The sequence below is a fragment of the Stylophora pistillata genome, chromosome 6, assembly GCF_964205215.1.
Source record: "Stylophora pistillata chromosome 6, jaStyPist1.2, whole genome shotgun sequence".
Classification (NCBI taxonomy): domain Eukaryota; kingdom Metazoa; phylum Cnidaria; class Anthozoa; order Scleractinia; family Pocilloporidae; genus Stylophora; species Stylophora pistillata.
Window position 1 is genome coordinate 32,289,543 of NC_142524.1, and position 26,614 is coordinate 32,316,156.

At 39.3% G+C, this 26,614-nt stretch overlaps 1 protein-coding gene and 1 long non-coding RNA gene across 2 annotated transcripts; both read left to right on the forward strand.

Annotated features, from left to right (window-relative positions):
- The first annotated feature begins 324 nt into the window (after positions 1-324).
- Positions 325-11,021, forward strand: LOC111342018 (TNF receptor-associated factor 4). Its single transcript, XM_088724511.1, has 7 exons — positions 325-756; positions 5,094-5,166; positions 5,561-5,662; positions 6,564-6,728; positions 7,030-7,104; positions 8,602-8,736; positions 9,519-11,021. Exons 1-7 carry the CDS (start codon positions 581-583, stop codon positions 10,299-10,301), a joined length of 1,509 nt encoding a protein of 502 aa, XP_088580637.1. The 5' UTR covers positions 325-580; the 3' UTR covers positions 10,302-11,021.
- Positions 11,022-12,092: 1,071 nt separating this feature from the next.
- Positions 12,093-26,055, forward strand: LOC148729458 (uncharacterized). The gene is made up of 6 exons (XR_015988498.1): positions 12,093-12,349; positions 21,654-21,717; positions 22,151-22,252; positions 22,446-22,612; positions 22,872-22,946; positions 23,780-26,055. It is a non-coding gene; the product is annotated as an uncharacterized LOC148729458 (long non-coding RNA).
- The last annotated feature ends 559 nt before the right edge of the window (positions 26,056-26,614 follow it).

Consider the following 26,614-nt stretch of genomic DNA (forward strand, 5'->3'; position numbering starts at 1 on the left):
AAAAAATCCGCAAGGAGCAGAAGAGTCGAATATGCCGTTGTATCCAGTTAATCGAACAACCTTGTCACGCACAGGATTAATTTCTGGCATGTAACGCGATCACAGTTCTTAACGATTTATGAACGAAATCCACATGAAGTGCAATTGTACCGTGACTTTGGTTAGAGAAAAGGGTCAAATATGGCTCTTTTGGCTCCTGTGCAAAATTGACAGGGAGATTTTGTTAATGCCTGAAAGGTACGTATCCTAAGATCTTAAACAGCTTACGTCGTTAATAATAAATTGTGATTTTATCATAATATATCTCATAAACAGAGACTTGCATGTACCGGGCATGACGGAGTTTTTTTCCAAAGAAAAAAAAAGCGTTGGAAGAGATAAAGGAATTTTCGTTGACTTGATGAATCGATCGATAGATCAAGGCCAATACACGTGAAAAAGATATGGTTAAAAGTGAGCAAGAACGGTAGGTCATCATGCAAAAGCTGCGTTATTTTTTCTACTGTCACGAAGTCATGCGTAACTACATTACAAAAATAACTTGAAGCACGGGTTAAAATGTTTTTGGCTGGATTTCAAAATGGCGGAATCTACATCAAATGAGTGCTGCGGTCCCTCAGGCCAAGACGAGGACTTTGTGGAACCAGTTGACGAGGATTTGCAATGTCCCATATGTCATTTACCGCTAAAGGAGCCGGTTCTTACGAGATGTGGCCACAGATATTGCAAGGAATGTCTTGACGAGTACATTAGAAGGTTTGAGCTTATGATAGCTTTCAGTATTGGTGTTCGTTTGCTCAATTAATCCGATCATCCTAGGGAATTCATGGCAGTTCATCAGGGTGTTTCAAAATGCAATCACTGGAGAAGTCGAAAGCTATCTTATCAAAGGGTGGTGGTTGTGTGCATGTTCTAGACATTACTAAGATTGGTGACCACTGTATAAATTTACTTCGTCAGGCAATTTGCCGTTTCTAGCATTGTATTAATTCGATTAGTTTCAATTCAAATACGCGCCTAACTTCCTCCAAAACGTAGCACGGCATATTTTTCTTAATATCAAACGCAATCAACGGGTTTCATACTAACTTGTTCACAGAGCAAAATATCCCAGAATCGAAAGCGGAGATCAGTTTTGTAATTATATAATGCAAGCGCGATTACTGTTCAAAGCTCAAATCATTTCTCCACGGTCACTACTTTGTACTAAACACTGATATCACGCCATTTAGAGCTATAGTTCGCCTCATTTCACCCACAAATGATTTACTCGGCCGCTAAATTACATGGATTTAGAGACTCATCTTATTTACTTTGTAAATTATGTTAGGCATACACTGGGGCCTTAAGTCGCCGTAACTTTGGGCGATTGAAGGCGACTTAAGGCAACTTAAGTAAAATTGTAAGGAAAAACATTGCGACTTTAGGCGATTTAAGGTGACTTAAGGCAACTTAAGGCAAATTAAGGCGACTTAAAGCAACTTGAGGCGACTTAGAGTGATTTTAATTGACTGAAGTGCTAAAATCAAAGTTAGCAAAGGTCTCTCCATAAACCTTAAAAATATTTATAGAATCCCTTGCAATAAACACCATAGTCATTTTGGCTACTTTTGTAAGCTCATAAGTCACCACGGTCTAAAATATTCAGATTTCAAACCAATTTAGCAAAATATAATTAGACAGGATTGCCACAACAGTTATTGTTAAATTATACCGACAGTCAAAGCTAGTGAATAAATAGCCAGGAAACCAATTTAGCTTAAAATGTTTAGACAGATTTACCACAACAGTTATTGTTAATCATACAGTCAAAGCTAGTGAATAAATACCAGGAAAACATCATGGGTTATATGCCCAACATCAAACAAACCTATCAAAAATATGCACATAAAGACACATTTTTAATTTAAGAAAAGAGGTATGATTTACATAAAACTATCGATAAATTTTCCACATATTAATTAAAAATAACTCAATTATTTAACTATTTTACAAAGCCTCACAGATTATGAAAATTGTTATCTTAGTAAACTTGTCTCTCACATTTTTGCTACTTGCACTGCCAATTTTGGCATGAATGTTTGGCATGTCGCATGCCTTTCCAACAGCATCCAAAATTGCGCGGTCCTTTTCAGGGACCCAACCAATTTGTTGTTCTCCTGCCTCAGTTAGACAAAACGCTCCAATAACATACAAAGAACCATATGCTAAGGTCTTTCTCCACTGTTGATCGGATCAGCAGGACCTTCCAAGCATTGAAGTTTTATTTTTAGCCTGGTGGCAGTATGACAGATTTAAAAGCATTCATTGTTACCTCACAACTTTCCAGAAACTAACGAGTCACGACGAAATTGTCCAAGCTGATAACTGGCTCTAAAGTCTCCGCCATTTTAATTCTCCCAGCTACCTTTGTGCTGCTAACTAGTTTCCATGCTTCGAAGTTAAGAGCGGGACAACACTATAGGGTTTCTCCCGCCAAGTACGCCCGTTTCATTGAAGCGGTCACCAAGTTAAACTTTCAGAGTGAATTTTTCTACGGCTTTTTAATGATTTTTTTTTTTGCAAAGATAAATCAATTATTTCTCTGTACACTTTTCAGGAGGCTCGCGTGCGTGTTGTTCTCACGTGCACTTTGGTCACGGGACAAAACTCAAGTCACGTGATCAAATATTTCTGGCGGCCATGTTTGCTGCAAAAGGCTTTTCTTGGCTTAGAAGTAGTTCATGTTGGTTGATCATCAAACTGACGAAGATGAAATGTACAAAAAGACTATCAAAGTCTCAAGATTGATAAATATTTACGCCATCAGTAGGTTCGTCGAGCTACAAAGTTCAAATGTTTTCAGTTGGTCGAATACCATGGTAGAAGTAGCTGGTACAGATTAGTGGGTTTATGCTAGAGTAATGGTCCAGTTTTGTCATTCTTTTACTCTGGGTAAGTTAAGTGGATAAAACTTAGCTTCAGTTAAGTTTAGTTGACTTTTGATAATGTTATTTACACTGCTCAAAGTATAAGTGACTGATAAGAATTGAGCCTTTCTCCAGAATACCTTTCTATCGTTTTATCTTGATAATCTGGTACTGCAGGTTTTATGCGATTCAATATTTATTATATCCTGATGATAATACACAGTGTCAACCCTTTTATCAACTTTTTTTTATTATGAAATACAAGACAGAAATTTTGTTGAAACACATAGCTGTTTTAGTAAGAAAATGGAAGAGTATACATTGTCATATTCTTTACATCAGTATTGTCCACATGTAGAAATTACCCATGCCAGCATAGGGGCTAGACAGGTGTATGCTTATTTTCACATGGAGTTTCTATGTATATGGAAGCCATTGCCCACCTCACAATAACAATAATTAAACTCGTAGTCCATTGCAGGGTTACCTCCCCCCTGCCAACCAGTACCCATATTTACACCTGGAAAAGGTGAGGTACTTTGAGCTTACAGTATCTTGCCCGAGAACAAAATGCAATGCTCTAACACTAGACACCAAAACTGTACTAATGTCGAGTCCAGTGCACCAACCATTCAGCCACCATGCCTCCTCCTCTGATCCTTATGATTAAAGTGGGGTCAATGGGGTCAATTGGGATTAGGGTGGAACCCTTATAACATTGTATTAAGGTGACTTTAGGCGACTTAAGGCAACTTAAGGCAATTTAAGGCAACTTAAGGTCCCAGAGTAGGCCTTGTGTGAATGCAGTGAAATATACTCGCAGGGAAAAATTCTAACCAGGTGGCTTGGCACACTGTTCACAGCTAAGGGCTAAATATTTTTCTTATGACACAAAACAAATGATCCAGTATTTTCAATCCCGTGTTCATCAACCTGAATATTCGTTTTTCGATGTTGAACTTTCTGTACGTTGTTGCAGAAGTTGATTTTGCAACTAGCGATGTTGTGAATGTTGTTCAGTAGTGTCGACAGGTGTCAAACCTGCTTGATCATTGAATACAGGCTGAAAGTTTCTAAAGAAACTGTGGTGCGACGTCGTTGGAGGTAACAAGGTAATTCCTCAGAGCATTCGCTCTGACGAAGGGCTAACGCTCGAAACGTTAGCTTTTTAATTAGTTACGGTGGCTAATTTACCCTTTGAACTTAGTTGATATAACCAAACTGTTTGATCATTGTGCAGGTGACTCTCGTTTTTCCGTTTAGTTAACTGACTCCTGTTCCCACATGGCTACCTTATATTGTGCCTTGATGTAGTAGCCCTCTCCATCACTGAGATGGTTAATTTAACTCTCCTCGGTGGTCGCGTTGTTAAAAACTGGAAAATTGCTATGGTCATCTCTCTACTAAAAAAAAGTCAAAACTCTATGTGGTTTGCGAAAACTTTCTTCTAATCAGCAATCTTCCATCTATTTCCAAGTGGAAAAGGTAGCTTATAAACAATGATCACTGTCAAAAAATGCTCCTCTACCTAAATTATTGTCCGGGTTCTGAAAGTGTCACTCCACGGAGGCTACTCTCTTAAAGGTTCATAACGACAGTCTAAATGAGTTTCATCATAAGAAACGAAGTTCCTTGAAAATTTAGCACCTGAAGCGTAGGTACACAGCGAGTTTTTGCTAGAAAGGAGAGGTGGACTTTGTAGTAAGAAGACAAGCATAGGTTTTATATTCGTAAACGTTTCCTCTTATGGTAATAGTCACCATGATAATTTACAGAATTTTGCGATTGCATCCTCTAACGTTGCACTCTAACGTTGCAAACTCGTTGCACTTAGTTTAAACATATTCGTAAAATGTGTGCGTTGCTTCCGCAATTACTTCTCACGAAGCATCTAAATGAATATTTACCGATGTGATCTTCCTCAGAAGTATCGTCCCCAAAGATTTCATTGTTTGGGCATAGGAAGCGGAAGTCAAATTATTTGATCGTACATTATGATAGTGACCGCTGTCATATTGTAGTCACTGAAACTGAAACCTGATCAAACATCATCTCTTCCGTTATATCCGTTTTAAAAAGTCTAACCACTCAAAAACAAACAAATGTCAGCAGTAAATGCAAAAACCCACACACAAAGAAGGTCTATAACCAAATGAAAAATGTTTTAATTGAATTTTCTAACAGGTCGCCACTTCGCCCAAAAGAGTCTTATAACTTCACTTGTCCGACTGACTGGCAGCATCTGAACGCAAAAGAGGTAAAAAAGCTACTTAAGCATCTTAACATTCAAGTGATTTGTTTGCCTAAATGTTTAATTTGATTTAAAATACTTTGGCAAAAGTACTAAATAGTTCACTTAATAAACCCATTTTCAATTCTGGTAATTTTTATAAAATATCTTTCAGTTTACTCGTAAATATGCTTCATGATTTCATATCCATTTATCTCTTTCTCGAATATCATAATTTTAGGCACGTATGTTTGTAGTCCATTTATTAGCAGAAAACCAATCACTAATTCAGTCAAACAAAGCTAGCTTAGCTTCTGATCATCAGATCATCATCATTAACTTTAATTTTACTTGAAACTCCGGATTTTAACCTATTTGCTTTTCAAAGACTTATGACCAAGGCTATCGTGGTTATGTTTAGGATGTTTTCCCTGATAAAGCAACCGAAAGGAAGATTCTATCTTTAGCGATCAAATGTCCAAGTGATGGCTGTAAATGGACTGGGGAACTAAGGAACAAGGAGGTAAAACTAGCTCAAATTCTTCTCGATATAAATCAACGCCGTCGTCAACGTAATCTTCTTTTCCAATTTCCTTTTCTCTATTAATCACTGTAGTGGAGGGGGACAGGTGGGCGGGAGCCCGGGAGAACAACGGGCGGGAGAGGGAGGGAAGCGAGAGAACAAGGGGCGGGAAGCGGTATCTACATGAGGGCGGGAACCGAGAGCAGAAATAAATAAGGCGATAGTTTGTTGTTTATTACTGGGTATTACTCAGTCATAAACACTTATCTAGCAAGGTTTTGAAATTTCTAGTTAACATCTACCAATGCTTAAAAACATTTTCCGAGGCAAGAAAACGTTAATTTGTACCCGGGCTGGAAAAACAGCATTACTTCCGGTAAATTTGTGAATCTCTTCAAATTGATTACGTCATTGGTCATGAGATAGCATGACTTGTACAGTGTCTGGTAAGTTGTAGCTGTCGAAAATCTCCAACAAAGAAAGTGATTCAGGGTCATTCAGGTCAATTGTGACAAATGTCGTCAAAGACCATAATAATCGGTCTCAGTATTTTCCGTTGTGGCCACGAAAAATCCGTTCATGGAAGGGCTAACGCTCGAAACGTCAGCTTTTGTAAACGTTACTTTGGCCAATTTACCATCAAGTAGGACGATTTAGGAGGGCGGGAGTCGGGAGGCAAGGGGGCACACAAGTACGGGAGGAGGAAGAGCGTGGTACGGGAAGCGGGAGACTCCGACCCCACTGTTCCCCCCCCCCCTCCCACTCTGTAGCTCGTACATGAAGGAGAATTGCCGTTAAAACAATGGGGTGAATTATCCTAACTTATAGAATATTGTAAATTTACTCAGTAAGCCAGTACGTTTTAACTGACATTCTTTGTTATGATTAATTTCTTGAGCAGGTACACTTGGGTAATTGTCCTTTTCATCGATTGCCGTGTAACAACAGTAAATGTCAAGAAAGAGTCCAAAGAAGACATATTAAACAACATGAAAACGAGGAGTGTCCCTGGAGAATCCTCAATTGTTCATACTGCTCTGATCCGTATCCAGAGTGTGAAATGCAGGTAAGTATTCAAACAGTCAAAGAATTCATGAACAGCACAGTGGTTAGAGCATCCGACTAGATCACGGAGGGTCGTGGGTTCAAGTCCCATCTGGGGCTCGGAGATCTTTTAATGTTTCGTTAAATAAAACTGAGAGCCTATACACCCATGTGGATCGAATAAGAATTAGTGTGTATCAACGAAAAAATGGTAGATCCTAATTCCACACTGAAGTCCCGGCTGGAAAGTGATAAGAAAAAAATGGAAATATATTATATAGTTAAGTTTAAACACTCCTAAGTTATTGGATTCTTATTTGTAGGACCATATTAAAGAATGCAAGAAGTTTCCAGTGACTTGTCCAAATAGCTGTGGTAGTTCGATCCCACGGGATAAGGTGAGACTTTCAACTGCATTTTAATTTACACTCTGACGGAGGTTTGCAGCTTTTTTTTATTTCTATTTTTTGACTAAATGCAGCTTTAAAAATACAAGATATTCATCTTCTTTCTATAAATTCACTTCCGGTCAGTTTAAACACCACAATAAGTCGTTAATAGTTGTCCAACGAAACTTTTAAAATTTGCCTCCAAAACAACAAGTTTCATTTATTGCCTGCTTCCAGTGTTTATGTAACCTTTTCCAGGCTCCCAGTCATTGAAATTGAGCAGAGAAGTAGGCTAACGAAAGACAATAGTAGCGGTTGTCAGTGACACGGCCTCGAGACGAAAGCTGAAAAGACTTCTGCTATGAACCCTACTGTGATGCACCAGCCCATGGTTTACTGCCTGATTGGAAAGTTTTAGAACTTTTATCTATTTTTTTTTTTTTTTTACAGAGATCTTGGCACAGGCCAATTTTAATTTGCTCGGTATGGACACGCTGTGCCGTTGAAAGGCCCATTCCAACCTTGATGCAACGCGGTCGCTTGTCTTTGTTCTGAACCGTCACTTTTGTTTAAAGAGCGCCTCTGATTGTTCAGTTATTTTAACCTTACCACGTTCTGAATAAAGGAAAAGACAGACCGGCAAGGACTCGCTATGTGGCTTTTGTGGTCGGCTCGCATTACCGCCTTCAAATTGTATTTTTGCTCTCACAAGTGTGTTGCTAGGGATTTTCCCTTTTTTCGCAAGAGATGATCGCACGTTGTATGAAAATGGTCTTCAGCAAGGGCCAATTGTGTATTTAAGCGGATTGGGAGTTTGTGAAAGCCATTTCTTAGTCATGTCATCAACACTTTTCTGCCGATGCAGTTCCTCAATGATCTCATTGATCCTTTCCTGCGTAATTTACTATCGAGGCTTTGGGAGGTTTGTAGTGAACTCTGGTGTTGAGTTGCATTTTTTGTTTTTCTCTCTGTCTTATTCATGATGACTGTTGTTGTGTTGCGTTTTTGAGGTTTAAAGCAGAGTTGTTTTTCAACTCTTTTAGAGCCGTGACCTCACTGCGTTACAAATTATTTTTTGGCTTGGATACAGTAATCTCTCCAAGTAGCTCTCAAGGGCAGTAGAAAGCTGAACCGGTGGTATCCAGTTTGATATGAGACGCACGTTTTTCTTTGTTTTGTTCAGGAAAGGTGTATTGGAGGCGCTTTAATCTTGCGAACAGATCTCGCAAAGATTGGCCTGATTTAACATATTGTTCGAAACTTTCCACTTCGAAGGGTACAATTTCCATTTAAATGCGAAGTAAGTTCAAAATGCTGCAAGGAAACTGCAAAAATGACGAGCGGCGGATGTATTTACCGTAAAACAATTAACTATATGCCCAAGGCCTATGTTTTCAGTAATCGAGGAATTTCGCCGTTACAGGAAATAGGTCGCATTGCATCAAGGTTGGAAATAGACCTTTAACAGTCATGAATACCAACTTATATAATATGGTTTAATTTTAGTTTACCCACAGTAGATACCTTAACAACGTATTTAGTCATTTATGCGACATGATGCAGGTTTCGACTCACACTAAAGACGAATGTCCGCGGACAATCCTTTCCTGTCCATTTGCACGGATTGGTTGTAAACAAAAGGTAAGGAATTAAACTAGAGGCCAAGAGAGAAGCAGCATATGCATCTAGATGTTTTAGAAAACCGTAAACATAATTAGACCATTATTCAACGATCTTGAATAATGAAAGCACAAAATTATTCGTTTTTATCTTTTGCTGTTTTTTTCGACTGTCATTACCACATCTTCCGGAAACTATTTTCTTGTCACGAATAATTTTCCCAGAAGTCACAAAGTATGTTAGCTGACTAAAAGAAATTTATTGACTTGCGGTGTCCTTTGCCGTATGAAATCAGCCAGTCCCGGTTCGGGGGCGGATCCAGGATTTTTCCGTGAAGAGAGTGTATTACTAACGCCGGACGTAACTGATGTTGTTACTGAGGACGCGGACTGAACGATGTTGATTCATTTCTAAAAACGTGACGTTTTGGGTAGGATAAACTCTTCCATCACATCTCATGTTTCACTTCACTGACACCAGTAAACCACATCCTTATTGTGTACAGAATACTAGTTATATTAGAAGGCCTCAGGTCAGGGTAAGATGGATGGGCCCATTTTACCCATTTTACCCTCTTGTAGCCAATCAGCTTGCTTACTTTTCACGCTTTCGGAGCTGCTCATGCAATAGATGACCTTTCCCTTCATAGCTTCGTGCCGTTAAAAGAGAATCCGACTCGTTCGAATAAAAGGCCATGTGTTTTGATACCGTTCTCAAAAAGCAACTCTATCCCATGTTAAGCGCTCTGAATAATTTATCATCTGTTAAAGTTATTAGTTAACAGGAAGTACATTTTCCTGTAGGTGCAGCGTCAGGAAATGGAGTCTCATCTTGAATCAACAACAAGAGTCCATCTTGATTTCACTTATTCTTGTAATAATAACACGGAAGATGAGTTAAAGGACACAATAGCTAAGTTAAGTGAGACAAAAGCTGAGCTAAGTGAGACAAAAGCTGAATTAAGAAAGACAAAAGCTGAGTTAATTGAGACTAAAGCTGAGTTAAGTAAGACAAAAGCTGAGTTAATTGAGACAAAAGTTAAAACAAAACTTGAGTTAAGTGAGACAAAAGCTGAGTTGAAAGAGGCCGTGAAACAACTAAAGTTGTTAAGTGTAAAACATACAAATTCTTTTCTTTGGCGGATCGACGGTTTCAGTGAGATTTTCAAACTGGCACAGACCGATAAAGACAAAAATGATATATACAGTGATCCATTCTACACAAAAACTGAAACAGAAAGTTATGGCTACAAGTTGAAAGTAAATGTTTGTCCTAACGGCCATGGCGTTGGCGAAAAAACTCACCTTTCGGTTTACATTTTTATAATGAAAGGTGAATATGACGCAATATTACCCTGGCCTTTCACTAAAAAAGTGAAGTTCACATTGATTGATCAACAGGAGGATCCAGACCAACGGCAAAACAAAACCCACGAGATCGTTGGGCAATATTCTAAACACTGGGCAAGGCCCATGACAGACGGAAACGTTGGAACGGGTGGTCCAAAATTTATATCTCATGAGGAACTTAATTCGGGACGCTTCTTTGTGGATGATGTCTTGTTTCTTCAGGTTGACATTGAGTGACCATCAATTTGATTTCATCAGTGCTCCAAGCCAACCCCGAAAGTAAAAGTAAAAAAAAAGATAGATTGAGCCTCTCGATATGAATTTGATTTAGGCATATTGCACGACAAATAAACTCTGACAAATCTTTATCTTCTGTAATAAACATCTGAATTCATTCAGTTTATCGATACTGCGGCCAGGTTGGTGAACTCACTGAGCTCAAAAAGACGCAATCAAGAAGAAAAAACTTTAGGTTTTGATCGGATGCGATGATAATTAAGATGGTTCGTGCCTGTATACTCTGTGTAGAAATTAAAAGAAAGCACTCAACTCAGTGAAAGAGGGGAGGGTTTATTAGAATGTAGGTATACTTTTTGAGATTATAAGGGGGAGAGGGGACATTTTCGACCTTTTTCTCTTGCGAGGTAATGTGACATTTATTGGCAATTTACATTTATTCTTGACCTTTGGCCACTTATGTAAAATGAGAATAACTGTTGACAGAAGGTCTAAGGAAGTAAAAGCGAAAACTTAACTTTCGATCTTACCGTATTCTCTATCAGCAAAGTGAGCGTGCGATTTCTCGTGATTACAAGTCTGTTAAGTAATAAGTCGTTAAAACTTGTACTACGGAAACTAAAGCTGTATGAGGGTGACATATATGAAAGGTTTTCTGATTGTTTTATACTGTATGTTGCTTGATTGAAACTTGGAAATAAACGCACTTAACTTTTGGAATAGCTTGCCATATTAAATGTTTCCTACGATTCCCCCCCCGGCTTGATGTTTAGTTGCCCGTTTCCGAGGTTACCGGTTCCGTAGAGCTGTTTTTTATCTGCCACCTTTTCATTCGAGATCGAAGTGTTGATAATTTTGATTTTAAAACATTGAAATGTCACAAAACTTCAAAGCATGGACTGGTTCTTAGCCCGCGACCCCTAAAGCGACAGTTCCTCCAAAAACTACATACGAGACTTTTAACTTGGTGCAAAGCCAAACAGATTATAGCCTGAGGGGCTGGGGCTGATTTACTCATCAAGTTCAGTTTAGTAAAGGTGCAATACAAATTATGTTTGTGTAAGAACAGTATTGAGTTTATTTGTTCGTTTAAATGATAGATGGGAAAAAAGGTTAAAATCCAGCTTTATGGTTTCTTACACCGGTTTCCGGTTTCCTTTTGAACTCAAAGGTATCAACGTAAAGAAGTATTATAGTAGATGCCATTATTATATTTGAATCAAACTATTAAACTATTATTAAACAATTATTAAACACGCATCAAATTATTTATCTATCATTAAACTTGAATTTTTGACGGCAATTCTTGAAATAATAGCCGCATGTATCCTCTGCCTTTGCTTTCTCAGTGATTATTTAGAACTGCAATTTTGAACTGTTCTGTTAACCATAGGATCAATCAAATGTCAACGAAATCCAGTTGTACCGTAACTTAAGTTAGAGAACAGGGTCAAATACGAATATTTGATGAAGAAACTTTGTTGATTCCAGAAATGTATCCCATCTAGGATCTTCATAGCTTACCCCATTAATATTAACTTTTGACTTTGTCATAGAATTCTCACCAACAGAGACGTGCATGCACCAGGTATGTCGGAGTTTCTTTCCACAGAAAAAAGGAGGGGGTTTCAAGAGATAAAGGAACTTTCGTTGACTTGATATATCGATCGATCGATCGATCGATCGATTGATCGATCAAGTCCAATCCACGTGAAGAAGATACAGAAAAGTGAGCGAGAACAGTAAGTCATAATGCAATAGCAGTGTTATTTCTCTACTGTCGAGAAGTCACGCATTACTGCGTAACAAGAATATTTTGAGGCAAGGGTCATATATTTTTTTTATATTTCATCACCAACCTTAGTGTCCCGGGTGGATTTCAATATGGCGCAATCCACATCAAATGAGCAATTTCCCTCCCCCTGGCCGCGATGAGGACTTTTTGAAAGCAGTTGACGAAGATTTTGTCCTTTGCCTCTGAAGGAACCAGTTCTTACGAGATGTGACCACGGATATTGCAAGGAATGTCTGGACGAGCACATTGGAAGGTACGACTTTATGATAAGTAGCTTTCAGTATTGTTTCGTTTCCTTAATTAATCTGATCGTCCTAGAGAACTCAAGACCGTTTATCAATGTCCTTCAACTAAATTCGATCAACAGAAAAGCTGAGTTTCATTTCATTAGAGGCTGGTGGTCAGTTGCATGATCGTAAAGATCAGTTATAATTATAATGACCACAACATAAATTTACCAGGTGATACATTGATCAATTTCTAGCGTTGCATTCGATTGGTTTCGATCAAAATACGCGCCTAACTTCCTCAAAAACGTAGCACGACAGATTGTACAAATTATTAAACGCCGTGAACAGGTTCCAAACTAACTTGTCCCAATACAAATTATCTTAAAATCCGAAAGCGGAAATGGGTATTGCAATTATGTACTGCAAGCGTGATTACAGTTCGAAGTTCAAATCTTTACTCCACATTTACCACTTTGTGCGTATAAATAAATAAACGATACTGCTAGTCCTACCATGCTATTCAAAGTTTTGGTTCCCCTCATCTCACCCACGACTTCAATACTCGCCCACTAATTTACGTGAACATAAAAGTGGTTTGCACTTTACGTCATTGCCGCCATGTTGGTGGACGGTAAACAATAGATATCTTATTAGCTCCCTTTGTTCGTCCACTAGCATCTGTTTCTTTCACCATTCTTACCTGTGTCTCAAGAGATTGGTTGGAAATCTTGTAAATTGTGTTAAGGTGCCGATCATTTAACTTTTGAGGGGGGGTGGGTGATGCGTGTACCAGAGTGAGTAAGCTGTCTCTCGATAAATACTTCTTAATGCATCTAATATTATGCAAGTAGAAAAAACCCGCCTTACATACATTAGTAATATGGTGGCGCATATTCAGGTTTGGATCAAGCCAGCTCCCAAGGTTCTTAACTTGGTGGCTAGATTTTATCTCTGAACCACCTACTTTAATATTCATAGCATGTAATTTGTTAAGTTGCTGGCGTGTTCCAATAATAATAAACTCAGTCTTGTCGTCATTCAGAAGGAGTCTATCATGGATCAGCCAGCGCTTGATCTTCTCGATACAACATTCCATCGCACGGATTGCATCTTCCTGGGATGTGTTACTGATAGGTTTGAAACTCAGATAAATCTGTGTGTCGTCGGCATAGCAATGCACGTGTGGAAGTTGATCTTCAACCACTCTGAATAGCTTGGATGCATAGATTAGAAAGAGCAGGGGACCCAGACATGACCCTTGTGGGACACCACACTCCAGGCTAAAGCGCTCTGAAAGATATCCGTCGATGGAGACTCGCTGGCCTCTTTTTGCCCGATACGACCTGAACCATTCCAACGCCAATCCGCATATCCCAAGCTCCTCATTCAAACGAGTAAGGAGGATGTTATGATTAACCGTATCGAAAGCGGCGCTGAGATCGAGCATGACCAGCAAGGTGACTTCGTGAGTGTTTATTTTCATGAGGACATCGTTCATGACTCTAACAAGAGCCGTTTTCGTACTACGTTTTTTACGATATGCAGACTGAAACTAAGGATGTAGTGAATGAGTCATCATATGGGTGTGTATCTGCTCGTACACCATCCTTTCAGTCAGCTTTGAAACATACAGCAGGTTGCGGACAGGTCTGTAATTTTTGTATAGAAGGTCTAGCCCAGACTTCTTCCGCAGAGGAAGAACAAGCGCACACTTCCAGTCATCAGCGAATAGCCCAGACTCAAGTAATAAATTGATCATTTTTGTTATGATCGGTAGAAGCACGTCAATGCAATCTATCACTAGGGATGCTGGAATAGGGTCTAGATTGCAGCTTTTATTTGTACTGCTATTGATGAGCTTGCGAACCTTCTCTTCCGTAAGGGGGCTAAATTTGCTGAGGGGGGGAGGTGATTCTGGGGAATAGTCGTCGGGGAGTGCTGGTAGCCCTTGCGCCATATTGTCGAGATTGGAACCAATGGTCTCAATTTTCTGAATAAAGAAAGTTCCCAGTTGATTTGCCAAGTTAATGTTATCGTCCACGGGTGGATACACCGCCCTGTTATCTCCCTGGTTGAGTAACTTCTTCGCTGCCAAAAATAGGTGGCGCTGACTGCTGCTATTGTCCTAGATGAAGTTATGATAGAATTTGCGTCGAGTTTCATTCATCAAAGCATTCGCATTGTTTTTTTTTTGCTTTGTACGCCAGCATATTCTCCCTAGAGCCAGTTCGTCGCCACTTCTTCTCAGCTTTCCGTTTCTCCCGCCTTGCTTCCTTGATTTCCTCGTTGAACCAAGGAACTAATGGCCTAGAGCGTATTAGTTTTGTACGCAATGGTGCATGCTGATCAAGAGCATGAGCTAGGGTCGTGTTATAGCTGTTAACGAGTTCATCAAGGGTATCCGAAGTGTTTTGGCAGAGCTCGGAAGACAATAGATCAACCTGTAGCCTTTCCCTGTCATTGTCCTTGATTTTTCTGTTGGACACGTGTTTTACTTTCGGGGGGGGGGGTTCCCAACTCAAGATCGCATAGAATACTAATATGATCAGACAACAAATAATCAGCTATAGGCTTAGCATAGAGCAAAGAGTCCGAGCATTGAGTTATAATCAGATCCAGCGTATGTCCAGAAATGTGCGTAGGCTTGTCGACGTGCTGCTCGAGGCCCATCGAGGTCAGCAGTTCCAGGAAACGAGCGGCGTCTGAATCATTGGGAACATTCACATGGATATTAAAATCGCCAGTGATCAACAATGGCTCAGGGGACATAACAACGGATTCCAAATAGGCCAGGAACTCGTCCAAAAACACGCTTGTGGAGACAGGATGGGTGGCAGAGTGGGGAATACGGTAGATTGCAATCACCCTTAGTTTACTAGATCCATGTTTCAGAATCCATTCACCAAACTCAAACGACCTGCGTTCACCACTGTCCTCTTTTCGCACATCGATGGCTTCATTCAATAACAATGCAATCCCTCCGCCTGTTCTATCAACTCTCTGATGTTCAAACAATTTGTATCCTGGTAGCGTAATCTCCGTTTTATGGGCCATACCCCTTTCGAACAACCATGATTCGGTGATAGCAAAAATATCAGCACCAGTTGAAGATGCGTAACAAACAAAATCGGCCGATTTGTTTTTAATAGATCTAGCATTTAGGCAGCAGAGCCGTAAATGCTTCCTGACACATCGGTATTTTTCATTGACAATAGGAATGCTAACAAGGCTGCGAGCAGTCGGTCTATTGAAGGGTCTTAAATAATTCAAGCGGCTCGAAGTTACGACAGGAATATTTAATAAGTTCCCCGCTTCGCCATTAACAAATCTTGTTTCTGGGCCAGGATTCTGGCAAATATCGCCCGCCAGCAGCAGGAGATACAAGGCCACCAGCGTCGCGTCGAGTAAGCATAGTCCAGACTCAACTTTTAGCACTGGTGGAACGACCTCCGTACTACAATACCGTTGCATTGAATTCGTCGTAATAAACCTTGAGTAACATTGAGTTGATTTTCTCATAGTAAACCTTGAACAACACTCCCTGTCCAGACTCAGCACTTTGCATAGCGACCAATAACTGTTAGGTAGATCAGCGGATGACTTAGAAGGATTCGAAGTTGAAATAAGTGTTAAAACGAGCACTAGCAGCGCGGAGCGTCTTAAGACACATCAGCCCGCCATCACTCGCTAGTGAGTTAAATTTCTTGATGACCAGAAATCACCCACCCCCCTCCACCCCTCAAAAGTTAAATGGTCGGCCCCTAATACAATGAGATATACTCGCTCGGAAAAATTCCAAGAATGGCTTGGCAAACTGTTTGTAGCTAAAGGCTAAATATTTTTCTTAAGGCACAAAACAAATGATCAAGTGCCTTCGTTTCCGTGTTTATCCTTCTCAGTATTCTTTTACGGTGTTGAAGTTTCTGTATGTTGTTGTGGTGGTTGATTTTACAACCGTTGTTGTTTTTACTGTTGTTTAGTGGTGTCGACTTATTAACTTAAATAAATCGTGGAATGAAGTTCCCTGGAAATTTAGTCCCTGAGGGGTTGGTTTAGATAGGATCTAGAAATTTGTAGTATGGATAGAGCGCTGGACTGTTGAGCGGGAGGTCGAGGGTTCGAGCCCCGGCCGGACCAACACTCAGGGTCTTAAAATAATTGAGAAGAATATGCTACCTCTCTATAACATCAAGAAATGATTAGATATTCTAGTCTTCTCGGATAGGGACGAATAAATGGAGGTCCCGTCTCCTGCAGGGTTAGGGGTAGGAGACGTTTATTTCCCACGCACGAGATTACTGTGTGGTGGACATCCTCCCCTGGGGTGGGATGGGTGGGTTAATACAGCAGGTCCACATCAGCTAAGCTGCAAATTAATCAACCTGCTTCAACAAATAAATAAATACTAAATACTAAATAACCTAAATAGATAGATAATTCCTAGCCCATTTTAATATTCTTATCTTCGTTTGAGTTACTTCATTTTAGTGTAGGAAAGCTTTACTATTTTTAATTTTTGATAGGATAATTATGTTTTTAATTTTTAACCTTGCAGCATGCATAGCTTCTGAATTTTTATACAACCGATTTCTCAGGTCTTGGAAAAAGAGTCACGACTTCTGTTAAATGTAATCCTCGTTAAATGTGCAAGTGTTCTTTCTGCTTCGTCAATTATAATTTAGTGAGGAAGGGTTAGATTTCCTTGCTTGGTACCTGGCCAACATAAGGGAATACTATAAATTCAATCTTAAAATTGCTTATTTGAATATAAACAGCCTGATAAACAAACTAGATGAAACGAAAGAAATGCTTAGAAGGAACATGTTTGACAATTATTTATCGCTGAGACTAAAATCGATGCTACTACTTCCACATCCCTCCTAGCCCAACCGGGTTTTCGGATTGTTCGCAGAGATCGCAGAGATCGCAAAAAAGGTGGAGGTGGTCTTACTGCCTACATAAGACCTGATTTGTCATTGTATAGGGGAGTGAAGCTAGAGCCTGAAGGATTGGAATCAATCCGTTTGGATGTCAAGGACAATAACAACAGTCGTTTTCTTGTGCATGTTATAGATCACCAGGCAAATGCAATGAGCTGGAATTTATTTACGAATTTATGTCAAGGACAATAGCAACAGTCGTTTTCTTGTTTGTGCGTGTTACAGATAACTAGGAAAATGTAATGAGCTGGAATTTATGACTTCACTATCCTCCGCTGCAGAAACAATGTACAAAACCAGGAAGGAGCTGTTATTACTCGGTGATTTTAATCAAGATGTGTATGTCAGTATGCTGAAAGCCGGACAGCAAACAGAAACCTGGTTGACTTTTGTGATCGATTTTGCCTTGCTAATAGAATCACGAAACCGACACGCGTTACTGACAAAACAATGTCATTCTTACAAGTCACAATGAGCGCTCTGTAGGTGAATATGACGCGATATTACCGTGGCCTCCTATTAAGAAAGTGAAGTTCACACTGATTGATCAACAGGATACATACATACATACATACATACATACATACATAGGTTAGTTGACCACTCCCCATGGGAGCTTTTCAGGGCCAATTCCCACCCATCCCACCCCAGGGGAGGACATCCACGACACAGTAATCTCGTGCGTGGGAAATTAACGTCTCCTACCCCTAACCCTGCAGGAGACGGGGCCTACGGTTTATTCGTCCTTATCCGAGAAGACTAGAATATCTATCCATTTCTTGATTATAGAAAGGTAGCGATTTCTCCTCACTTATTTTAAGACCATGACTATTGGTCCACCCGGGGCTCGAACCCTCGACCTGCTGCACAACACAATCCGGCGCTCTAACCAATTGAGCTAACCGGGAGGCGGCATGATCGAGACCAACGGAAAAACGTGATTTCAGTGTGAGTTCATTACGCAAAATATTCCGAACTTTGCTAGGCCTAAGACAGAAGAAAACAAGGGAAGGGGTTTTCATTATTATTGTTTCATTGTTTTATATCTTCATTCGCGGCGCTACATTGCAGATGATACACTATTTCTTCAGGTTGGGATTAGTTCGCCATTTTTAAATTGACTCGATTCAACTCCTAGCTAATGCGTTTATAATCGCCGGTTCTTACTTAGGATCACTGCGATCTCTCACTAGTAAATCAGGCGAACTCTTTCACGAAGACTCACAATGATTTTAGTGTACGTGCTTCGGGGTATCTAAAATCTGCCTCTTGTCTTACGCTCTCCGAGCAGAACTTCACTGGCAAAAGAAGCATTTGGGAACATCTTGTGGGTAGCTTCTCAATTCATTTTAATTTGAGATATTGCGAATCATTCTGAATGGAACCTTAGTTTTGATAACCTTTTTGTTCTCGTATATAGATGACCCATCGTTGGTTGTATCATTTGAAACAAATGTATATAATGCGACATTATTAAAGCTATGGCACCTTATGAATAAAAGCTCTTACTGGTCTCACTGGTCTATGTTTCCAAATCCTCTTGTGAAGAAAGTTTCGTCCATGAAATAGCGCTGAGGCGAAAATGTTACTTGAGTTTTCCCTCATTAGGATCACACAGACCTCTTCGTACCGCGAAAAGAGCGGAAGGGAGTAATACGAATTTGTCCATCGGTGATAAAGTTCAATTTATTCCTTTGGCAAGGCAGGAGTGAAACAATGGGACTTCACCGAGGTCTTTCAAGCCAAGCCTCAGATCAGATCATTGCCTCTTAAAAATTCGAAAAAAAATTGTCTTTTGTATTGGCTTAAATGATATGTACTTGCTTTAGAAAATCCTTATTCACATCTTTGGCACACTGTTTCTTGCTAGGGGCTAAAATTTGTTTCTGTTAGACACAAAACAAATGATCGAGAACCTTCACTTCTGTGTTCATCCACGGCAAGATTCAGGCCCGGCCAGGTGGGGTAGTGGGATACCAATATACCCTATATTTTCCCCACAAGATACCAATATACCTTAAAATCGTAAAATGTGTGATACTTAATACCTAAAACTATTTTAAAACAGAATACTAAATACCTAAAAATGAATAAGACAGATCTTAGTAGAAGAGAAACTCGATGTTCACTGCCCTCTTTCGCTTCCTTTGCGGCCGACCAACGTCCGTGGTCATCGAATCTTAGTCACCTTGTTCCTCAAAGTAGTTCTCAGCAAAAGGTTCTTCATCAGCTTCATTGCAAGAGGTGGTGTCAGTGGACCCGTTGAACAAGACCAGGAGCAGAAAATAATCCCCCTCATCTATTTCAATAGTTTCATTGTCAACAACTGTGATGTTGCTTACTACCCCTTTTATCGCCAATTTTGGGATGACATGTTCTTCTCCAGAAGTAGTGAATAAAAGCGGATCGACGACATCCTGGGTATGACAAAGAGTTCTGACATACCCAGCACTGTCAAAGTCGTTAACGACATCCTCTACGAGTTTTGTAATATACAGTGAGCTGTTTGGAGCAGAACGCGGTTTGTACATTCGGGAAACTACGAAATACGTAGACCGAGTAATGACAAATTTCCTCCCAACCTCCCTATTCTTTTTCTCCCCTTCACCATACCTTATTTGGTCCCGGACTCCCCCACTGCATTATAGTCTCCAAGAGCTAATTTGGCAAAAATTAAACCAGTTCAAAAATATGAAACTGGTTTACAAATTTCAAACTGGTGCAAAAAATTTAAATGAAAAAAAATAATAAACCACATGTCATAACATGTCAAACCATTTCATGTTTAATGGTTGTTGTTTATGTCACGAGCTGACATCATTTGTCCAGCGGTCCGAAGATAAAACAATGAAAACATAGTAGCTTGGTGTCTCTACATGAATCAACAAATCAACAAAGAAATCTAAGAGACCATGAGAAATAATGAGATATTATGAGCACATAGCAGGCTAGCAGAGATCAAAGGATATTTTAAAACAGTGTGAAAGACCAGACATTAACAGAGAAGTATTATAGCACAAGAAGATTCAAACTACGTCTCTTGCATTCGCTTTTAAAATATAATTTATTGCAGAGGATAAGACATGATAACACACTGATAAGAAGAAGCAAGCATGCTTGTCACAACAGGCAGTGATCACCGCATGAAAATATCAAATATCACTGATATATAATTTCAAAGATCAAAGAGTGATCTACCAACTAATTCATATTCTTTCCCCTCCATGCCAAGGAGAAACTCTTTATAAAAGATCCATTCATCTTCTGTGGTTGCCGTGTGTGGCCGGCCATTCGGAAATTCCGGTGGATTGGGCTTCTTGTGTTTCACTCCGAGCAGAAAATTGAGCTTTGCAATCCCTTTCTCAGCTGCTCTCGTTTTGAATCCTGCGTAATCTTCGATGGCGAATCTCTTTCGTAGGTGGACGAAGGATTCGTTCAGCTCGATTTTTACGAAGGTAGACCATTTATCGCAAGCCTTCGCGTCTTCGCAGCGATGAATAAAACATGAGATTGGCACCGAGCGCATACTTTAGTAATCATGATGTTTCGGCAGGCATGCGTAATAGTGCACGAAGAGCCTTAGGCTTCGACCCATCAGAGCCCTGATATTGCAATATTTAATTTTTTTTTTTTTTGTTAGGGGTGGGGGGGTAGAGAAGGGGGCTGCGGGGCTGTCGCATCGAGCACCTCGCACGTAAGAACCATAATAAAACTGAAAAATGAATTATAAATTTCTGTATCATATACCGAATACCTAAAATTTAGGAAAACTAAATACTTCATACCCGAATTTTGACCAAAAAATACCATATACCTGAAATAAAAAGGCCCAAGATGCCGTATACCCAAAACCCCTGGCAGGGCCTGAAGATTCTTCTTCGTTGTTAAACCGTTTCTACGCGTTTTTAAACCGTTTCTACGCGTTGTTGTTGAAGTTTATTTTGCAACTTTTGTTTCAAATGTTGCAGACGGTGCTGTGTCACTGAGCACTGAATTACGTAAATTGTGGACGATTAAGGGGAAGAAAGCTACCTAAATATTTAGCATCTGAAGTGTTCGTTGAGATGGGATATGAGAAAATTTGCATTTAAAGCAAAAACCTATATATTATTATGAAAACTCTCCAAGTAATTGCAATATTTTCATGTTCATTTAGGTAGGAAAAGTTTTTTTTATTTTGAATTGTGGATAGGATATTTATCCTTGTGATGCACATAGTTTGAGAGTTTTTATAATACCTATTTCTTAGGCCTTTTCAGTAGTGTTACCTGAGCCACGAGTTCATCAGCGTTTTTACTATTGTCAAATGTAACCCTCTTTAAATAAAACCTTTATGTACTTTATTACTTACATACTTACTGTTTTTTATGATCTAATTTTCTCACAGACAGCAAAGTCAAGAAGTGTATTTAACCTGCCCGGCAGACAAACAGAATCTGGATCCAGACCGGGTAAATAACCTGTTAATATTCTGAAAATTTAAGAATGGTTTACATGGCTGAGTGAAGGTAAAAATCCAACAGAATTATTTGGCTTCATTTTTTCTTTTATTCCTCATATAGTGCTAGACCATTCTCCATGGTTTGACTTGTTATTGTCTTCCTGAAGCATTCATTTTATTTTAAAATAAAAATTTTGAACACTGTTTTCTTATTCAGTCTGTTGTTTAATTTGTTTGTTTTCTGTTCTTGAAAATATACTTCAATGGATTTTTTTTTAATAAACTCTGTATTTTTCTCAAAACCACCATTTAATAAACACTCCCTCTTGAGGACTCTTATAGGGGAAATCGTTCATTCTTAAATCAAGGTTAACCTTACAAATCGACCTACCTAGAACTTGGTGACGTATGACTGGAACAATGTCAGAGTGATTATTTCTTAGGACATTTTCCCCGATAACGCAACAGAAAGGAAGATTCTTTCTCTGGCAATCAGATGCACAAATGATGGCTGTAAATGGACTGAGGAACTGAAGAACAAGAAGGTAAAACGGCACATATTTCGCCGAGTATCAATGAACAAGTTCATCAGCATAATTTTTCCCATGCCACAGGCATAGCTAAAGTCCCTGTAGAAGCCGAGACATGGAGAGCCAAGAGTTTCATAATTTTAATTCGTCAGTAGGGTTGGGAACCAATGCCAAAATTAAATCTGTTTTGGTTATATTTGTTTAATAGGTCCACTTGGAATCTTGCCCTTTTCAGCAAGTAGAGTTTCCAACAACAACTGTCACGAAAAAATCCAAAGAAGACATCCAATCAAACAACACGAAAATGATGAGTGTCCATGGAGAATCCTTCAATGTACATACTGCTCTGAGCCCCACCCAGAATGCAAAATTCAGGTAGTAACGGTTATAAAATTCATGACAAATAATTTGTAAACATTTTCGGATGCAATATAATTTACCGCTTACCAGAAAGTATTTTAATGTTTCTGTCGCCAAAGTTGAGAGCCTTCAAAGCGAGTACAAATTAGAGTATGTAAATAAAAAGAATATTAGATTTTAAAACCCGATTCCCTACAGGAAACTGATTAGCCAATAGTGTAGAGATATAAAATTTACGCATTCGTGACTGTGTTTCTTGGATTCTTTTTTGTAGTACCACATAAGACAGTGCAGCAAGTTTCCAGTAACTTGTCCAAAGAGCTGTGGTCGTTCAATCCCGAGGGAGACGGTAAGACTCACAACGTTTCCTACACAGTCTGAAATTCGTAGTTAATGTTTTACAACTAGATGCAGTTTAAATGCTTGGTATTCATCTCTCATGCATCAATTCACATCATTTCCCCAAACAACAGCTTCTTTTGTGCGAAAATATGCACGGATATTTGTCTACGGACCTTAACTGTTCCGAGATGAGAACAGTTATTCGAAAGTGCAGGTTAAGGAAAACTGTGGGATTAGAAGAACAGGTAATGTCCGAGCACAAATGTACGAACATTCTTTTAAGCTAATGTTTTCTGCGAGGGAGGTTTTCTTTTGAGTGGTTTCTGGTACGACTTTATGAAAAAACAAATTTTTCCCTTCTTCTGTAACAACCACAAAACACTCTCTCATCTGAAATTGAAATTGTGAACGAAAACTTACTGTAGTGGACGTAGGGTTTGAAAATATAGGGAATATCACCAAGTTTTAGTTGGGGAATATTTTTTCACGTAACGTGTTTAGACCAACTGCGCGAGAGCTTAAATATTTGATGGATAATAATGTAAAATAAACAAAATTGTGAATCGTGAAAGAGTGTCCGACGGAAACTAAAGAAGGATGCGACAAAGCTAACAAGATTTCTGACTGATCGTTAATTACCAGCTGCTGCTTGATCAAAATTTTCTTGCTCATTATGATCAGAATCACAAGCATGCGATGTTTACGAGATAAAAAATGCCGAACAGTTCTTGTTTTCTTGTGGAAAATTGAAAACCATGGAACGTTAATTCCCCATTGCATCTGAATACCCATGAAAAACATCAAAAACCCCTTTACCCCCTCCCCCCTTTTCTTTTGTAGCCTGTTCTATTCCCTCAATCATTGGAACTGAGCAAAAGGCGGGCAAATGAAAACCATTGGTAGCAGTTGTCAAGGAAACGGCCGCAATAAGAACAACAGAGGGGAGGCGACAATATTCACTAAACTTTAATTGTCGCGACTATAACTATATTGGTCTAGTTAAAATAACATTTAGTTCAGTTTGTACGCTTTGCGTATCTGGAATTGTGATCATGTGATAATGACGTGATTCGAGACCTCGTGTTGTTGTTGTTGTTGTTTTTTTGGTTTGGTTTAGTCGCCTTTTTTGTTTGGTGTAAAGTTTTGTTGGCAGAAATACAGTTCTCACATCTCAAAAACTGTTTGGTCAGTGTGGTGATCACTTTAGGTCACATTAGTCACATAATTGTCTTAGTATAATTGCTCAGGTGCTTTCGAATTCTGTTGTAAGATTGTTAAATTACCTCGAGCGAGGTAATTACTGCGAGATATGACGCGATCCTCGACCTATCAGAGCGTGTGCATCTCTATAATCACCAGAGCTTGGGATATCTATATCAATGCTCACATCTACGTAAATCAAAAAAGGGGTTAACTCTCCAAAGAAACTGAGGTGCTGCGTCGGCAGGGGAGTATAACAAGGTAAATTTGTCTCATCAAATGAGTTGATAACGTAAATTGGCCGACATAAAAGGTTTCAAAGCTCGAGTTTCGAACGAGTTTCGAGCGTTAGCCCCTCTCACTCGCTTTGATGAAGGGCTAATGCTCGAAACGTCAGCTTTGAATCTCTTTACGGTGGCCACTGTACATTATCAACTCAGTTGATATAAACCAAAATAACCTTGTTCTACGTCAATCAGTTCGCTTCAAGCGATGGTTTCGGTGAAACAATGCTAGAGTAACATTCAATAAGTTCGATGTTCGCTGTCTTAGTAGTCTGTTCCAAGCTCTCAGAAAGAGGAGAGGAACAAAACTGATGGCGGGTGTGTATTCCCGCGACCCTTTCAGTGCTCTTTTCCATTAATGGAGGTTTTGGCGAAAGTTATTCCTTTTCGTTCTTAGTTGACGGATGCTCTGTGTCGTCTAACAATCATGAATACAAACTCACTTAACAATATAATGACCACTTGAGTATTTGGTCCTTTGTTTCATATGATGCAGGTTTCGACTCACATTGAAGATGGGTGTCCAGTGACTATAATTTCTTGTCCATATGCAGAAATAGGTTGTGAAACAAAAGTGAAAAATTTATATAACAGGCCCAGGGAAACACACCACGTAGCTTTTATCCTATAGTGTTTTGCTTTGTTTTTAATATCATCAAGACGAGGTCTGGAAGATAATTTATTGTTACAGAAGATGTTTCTAAGAGGCTACGAGGTATGAAAGCCGACTAAAAGCAATTTGTTTCGTTTTACGAAATGAAAGACAGTTAAGGGTTGATGAGATAGATAGGCCAGTCTCTGCGACTTAAAACCGATCAGTTTACAGCGTTCGCTTAATCATACTCGTTTATGGAGCCAGCCATGTAATAAATGACCTTTCTCGTCGAAGTTTCGTGTAAATATAACCAATACCAATATCTAAAAGAAACCTTGAAATAGATCAGCTGTCATAATTTAGCACTCGGATAAGAGTTCGTAGATTTTCTGGTAAATGAGCTGTAAATTTTCTCGTAGGTTCAACGTCGGGAAAGGGAATGTCATCTTCAATCAGCCATGAGAGTCCATCTTGAATAAGTATATTGTAAACTAAATAACACGGAAACCAAATTGTGTAAAACACAATAGATAAGTTGAAGAAGACAGAGGAAAAGTTAAAGACGACAGAAGATATGTTAAAGAAGACAGAAGATAAATTGACAAGCACCGAGGCTTTGTTAAATGAAACAAGAGTTGATTTGAAAAAAAAATGGAACTGCCACAGTTGTGAAGCGTAAAACATACTAACGTTTTCTTTGGAGGATTGACGGTTTCAGCGGGATTTTGAGACAAGCAAAGAACGAAGGAAAAGAGAGAATAGATGGTGATCCATTTTACGAGTTGTGCCGTATTTTGACGAGCCCGTAGAGCGAGTTAAAATACAAATAACGAGTAATACTTAGCGATACTACACAACAAAACGCCTAATAAGTTATTTATTATCCAACACGCCAAACTGTTATTTCAGTGCGGGCGAGTTTCGTGGATATTTATTTACGGGGAGTGCGTGACAGAAGTTTGCGAAGCGGAACGGAATTGGCGCGTTGTCGTGTTGCTGTTTCTATTTTCTTCAATAAATAAAGAAATTTCCAAGTCGTCTAGCTGTTTTTCTTCGTCGGATTTATCTAATTAACTTGGATGTATATTTGCCAGCCATTCTGACTCTCCATCGTCGGAAATATGATTCAAATTGCCCGCCATTTCTTTTTTTCGTAACTACAATTTAACCTTTCGCTTGCGCGATGCGAGAAAACCTGTTTAACCGGTACTCTAAAGTACAAATACCGCGTGATATTTGTACTCGTCTATGGCGTTATTTGTACCCTACGAAGGGTAGTTGGATAATAAGACGCAATATTACCCTGGCCCTTCGAAAAGAAAGTGAAATTCACTTTGATTGATCAGCAGGAAAATCTAGACCAACGGGAATACGTGGCTACTGTATTCGTTACTCAAAATCTTTCAAACTTTGTAAGGCCTCTGACAGAAGGAATCGCTGGAAAGGGTTGGAGAACGTTCAAATCACATGAAAAACTCTACTCGAGACACTTCAACGTGGATGACACTTTGTTTCTTCAGGTTGAGATTAGTTCGTCATCTAGTTGATTTAATGATCCAGCCTTAAAGCAAACAGGAAAAAAAGGATACAAGGATA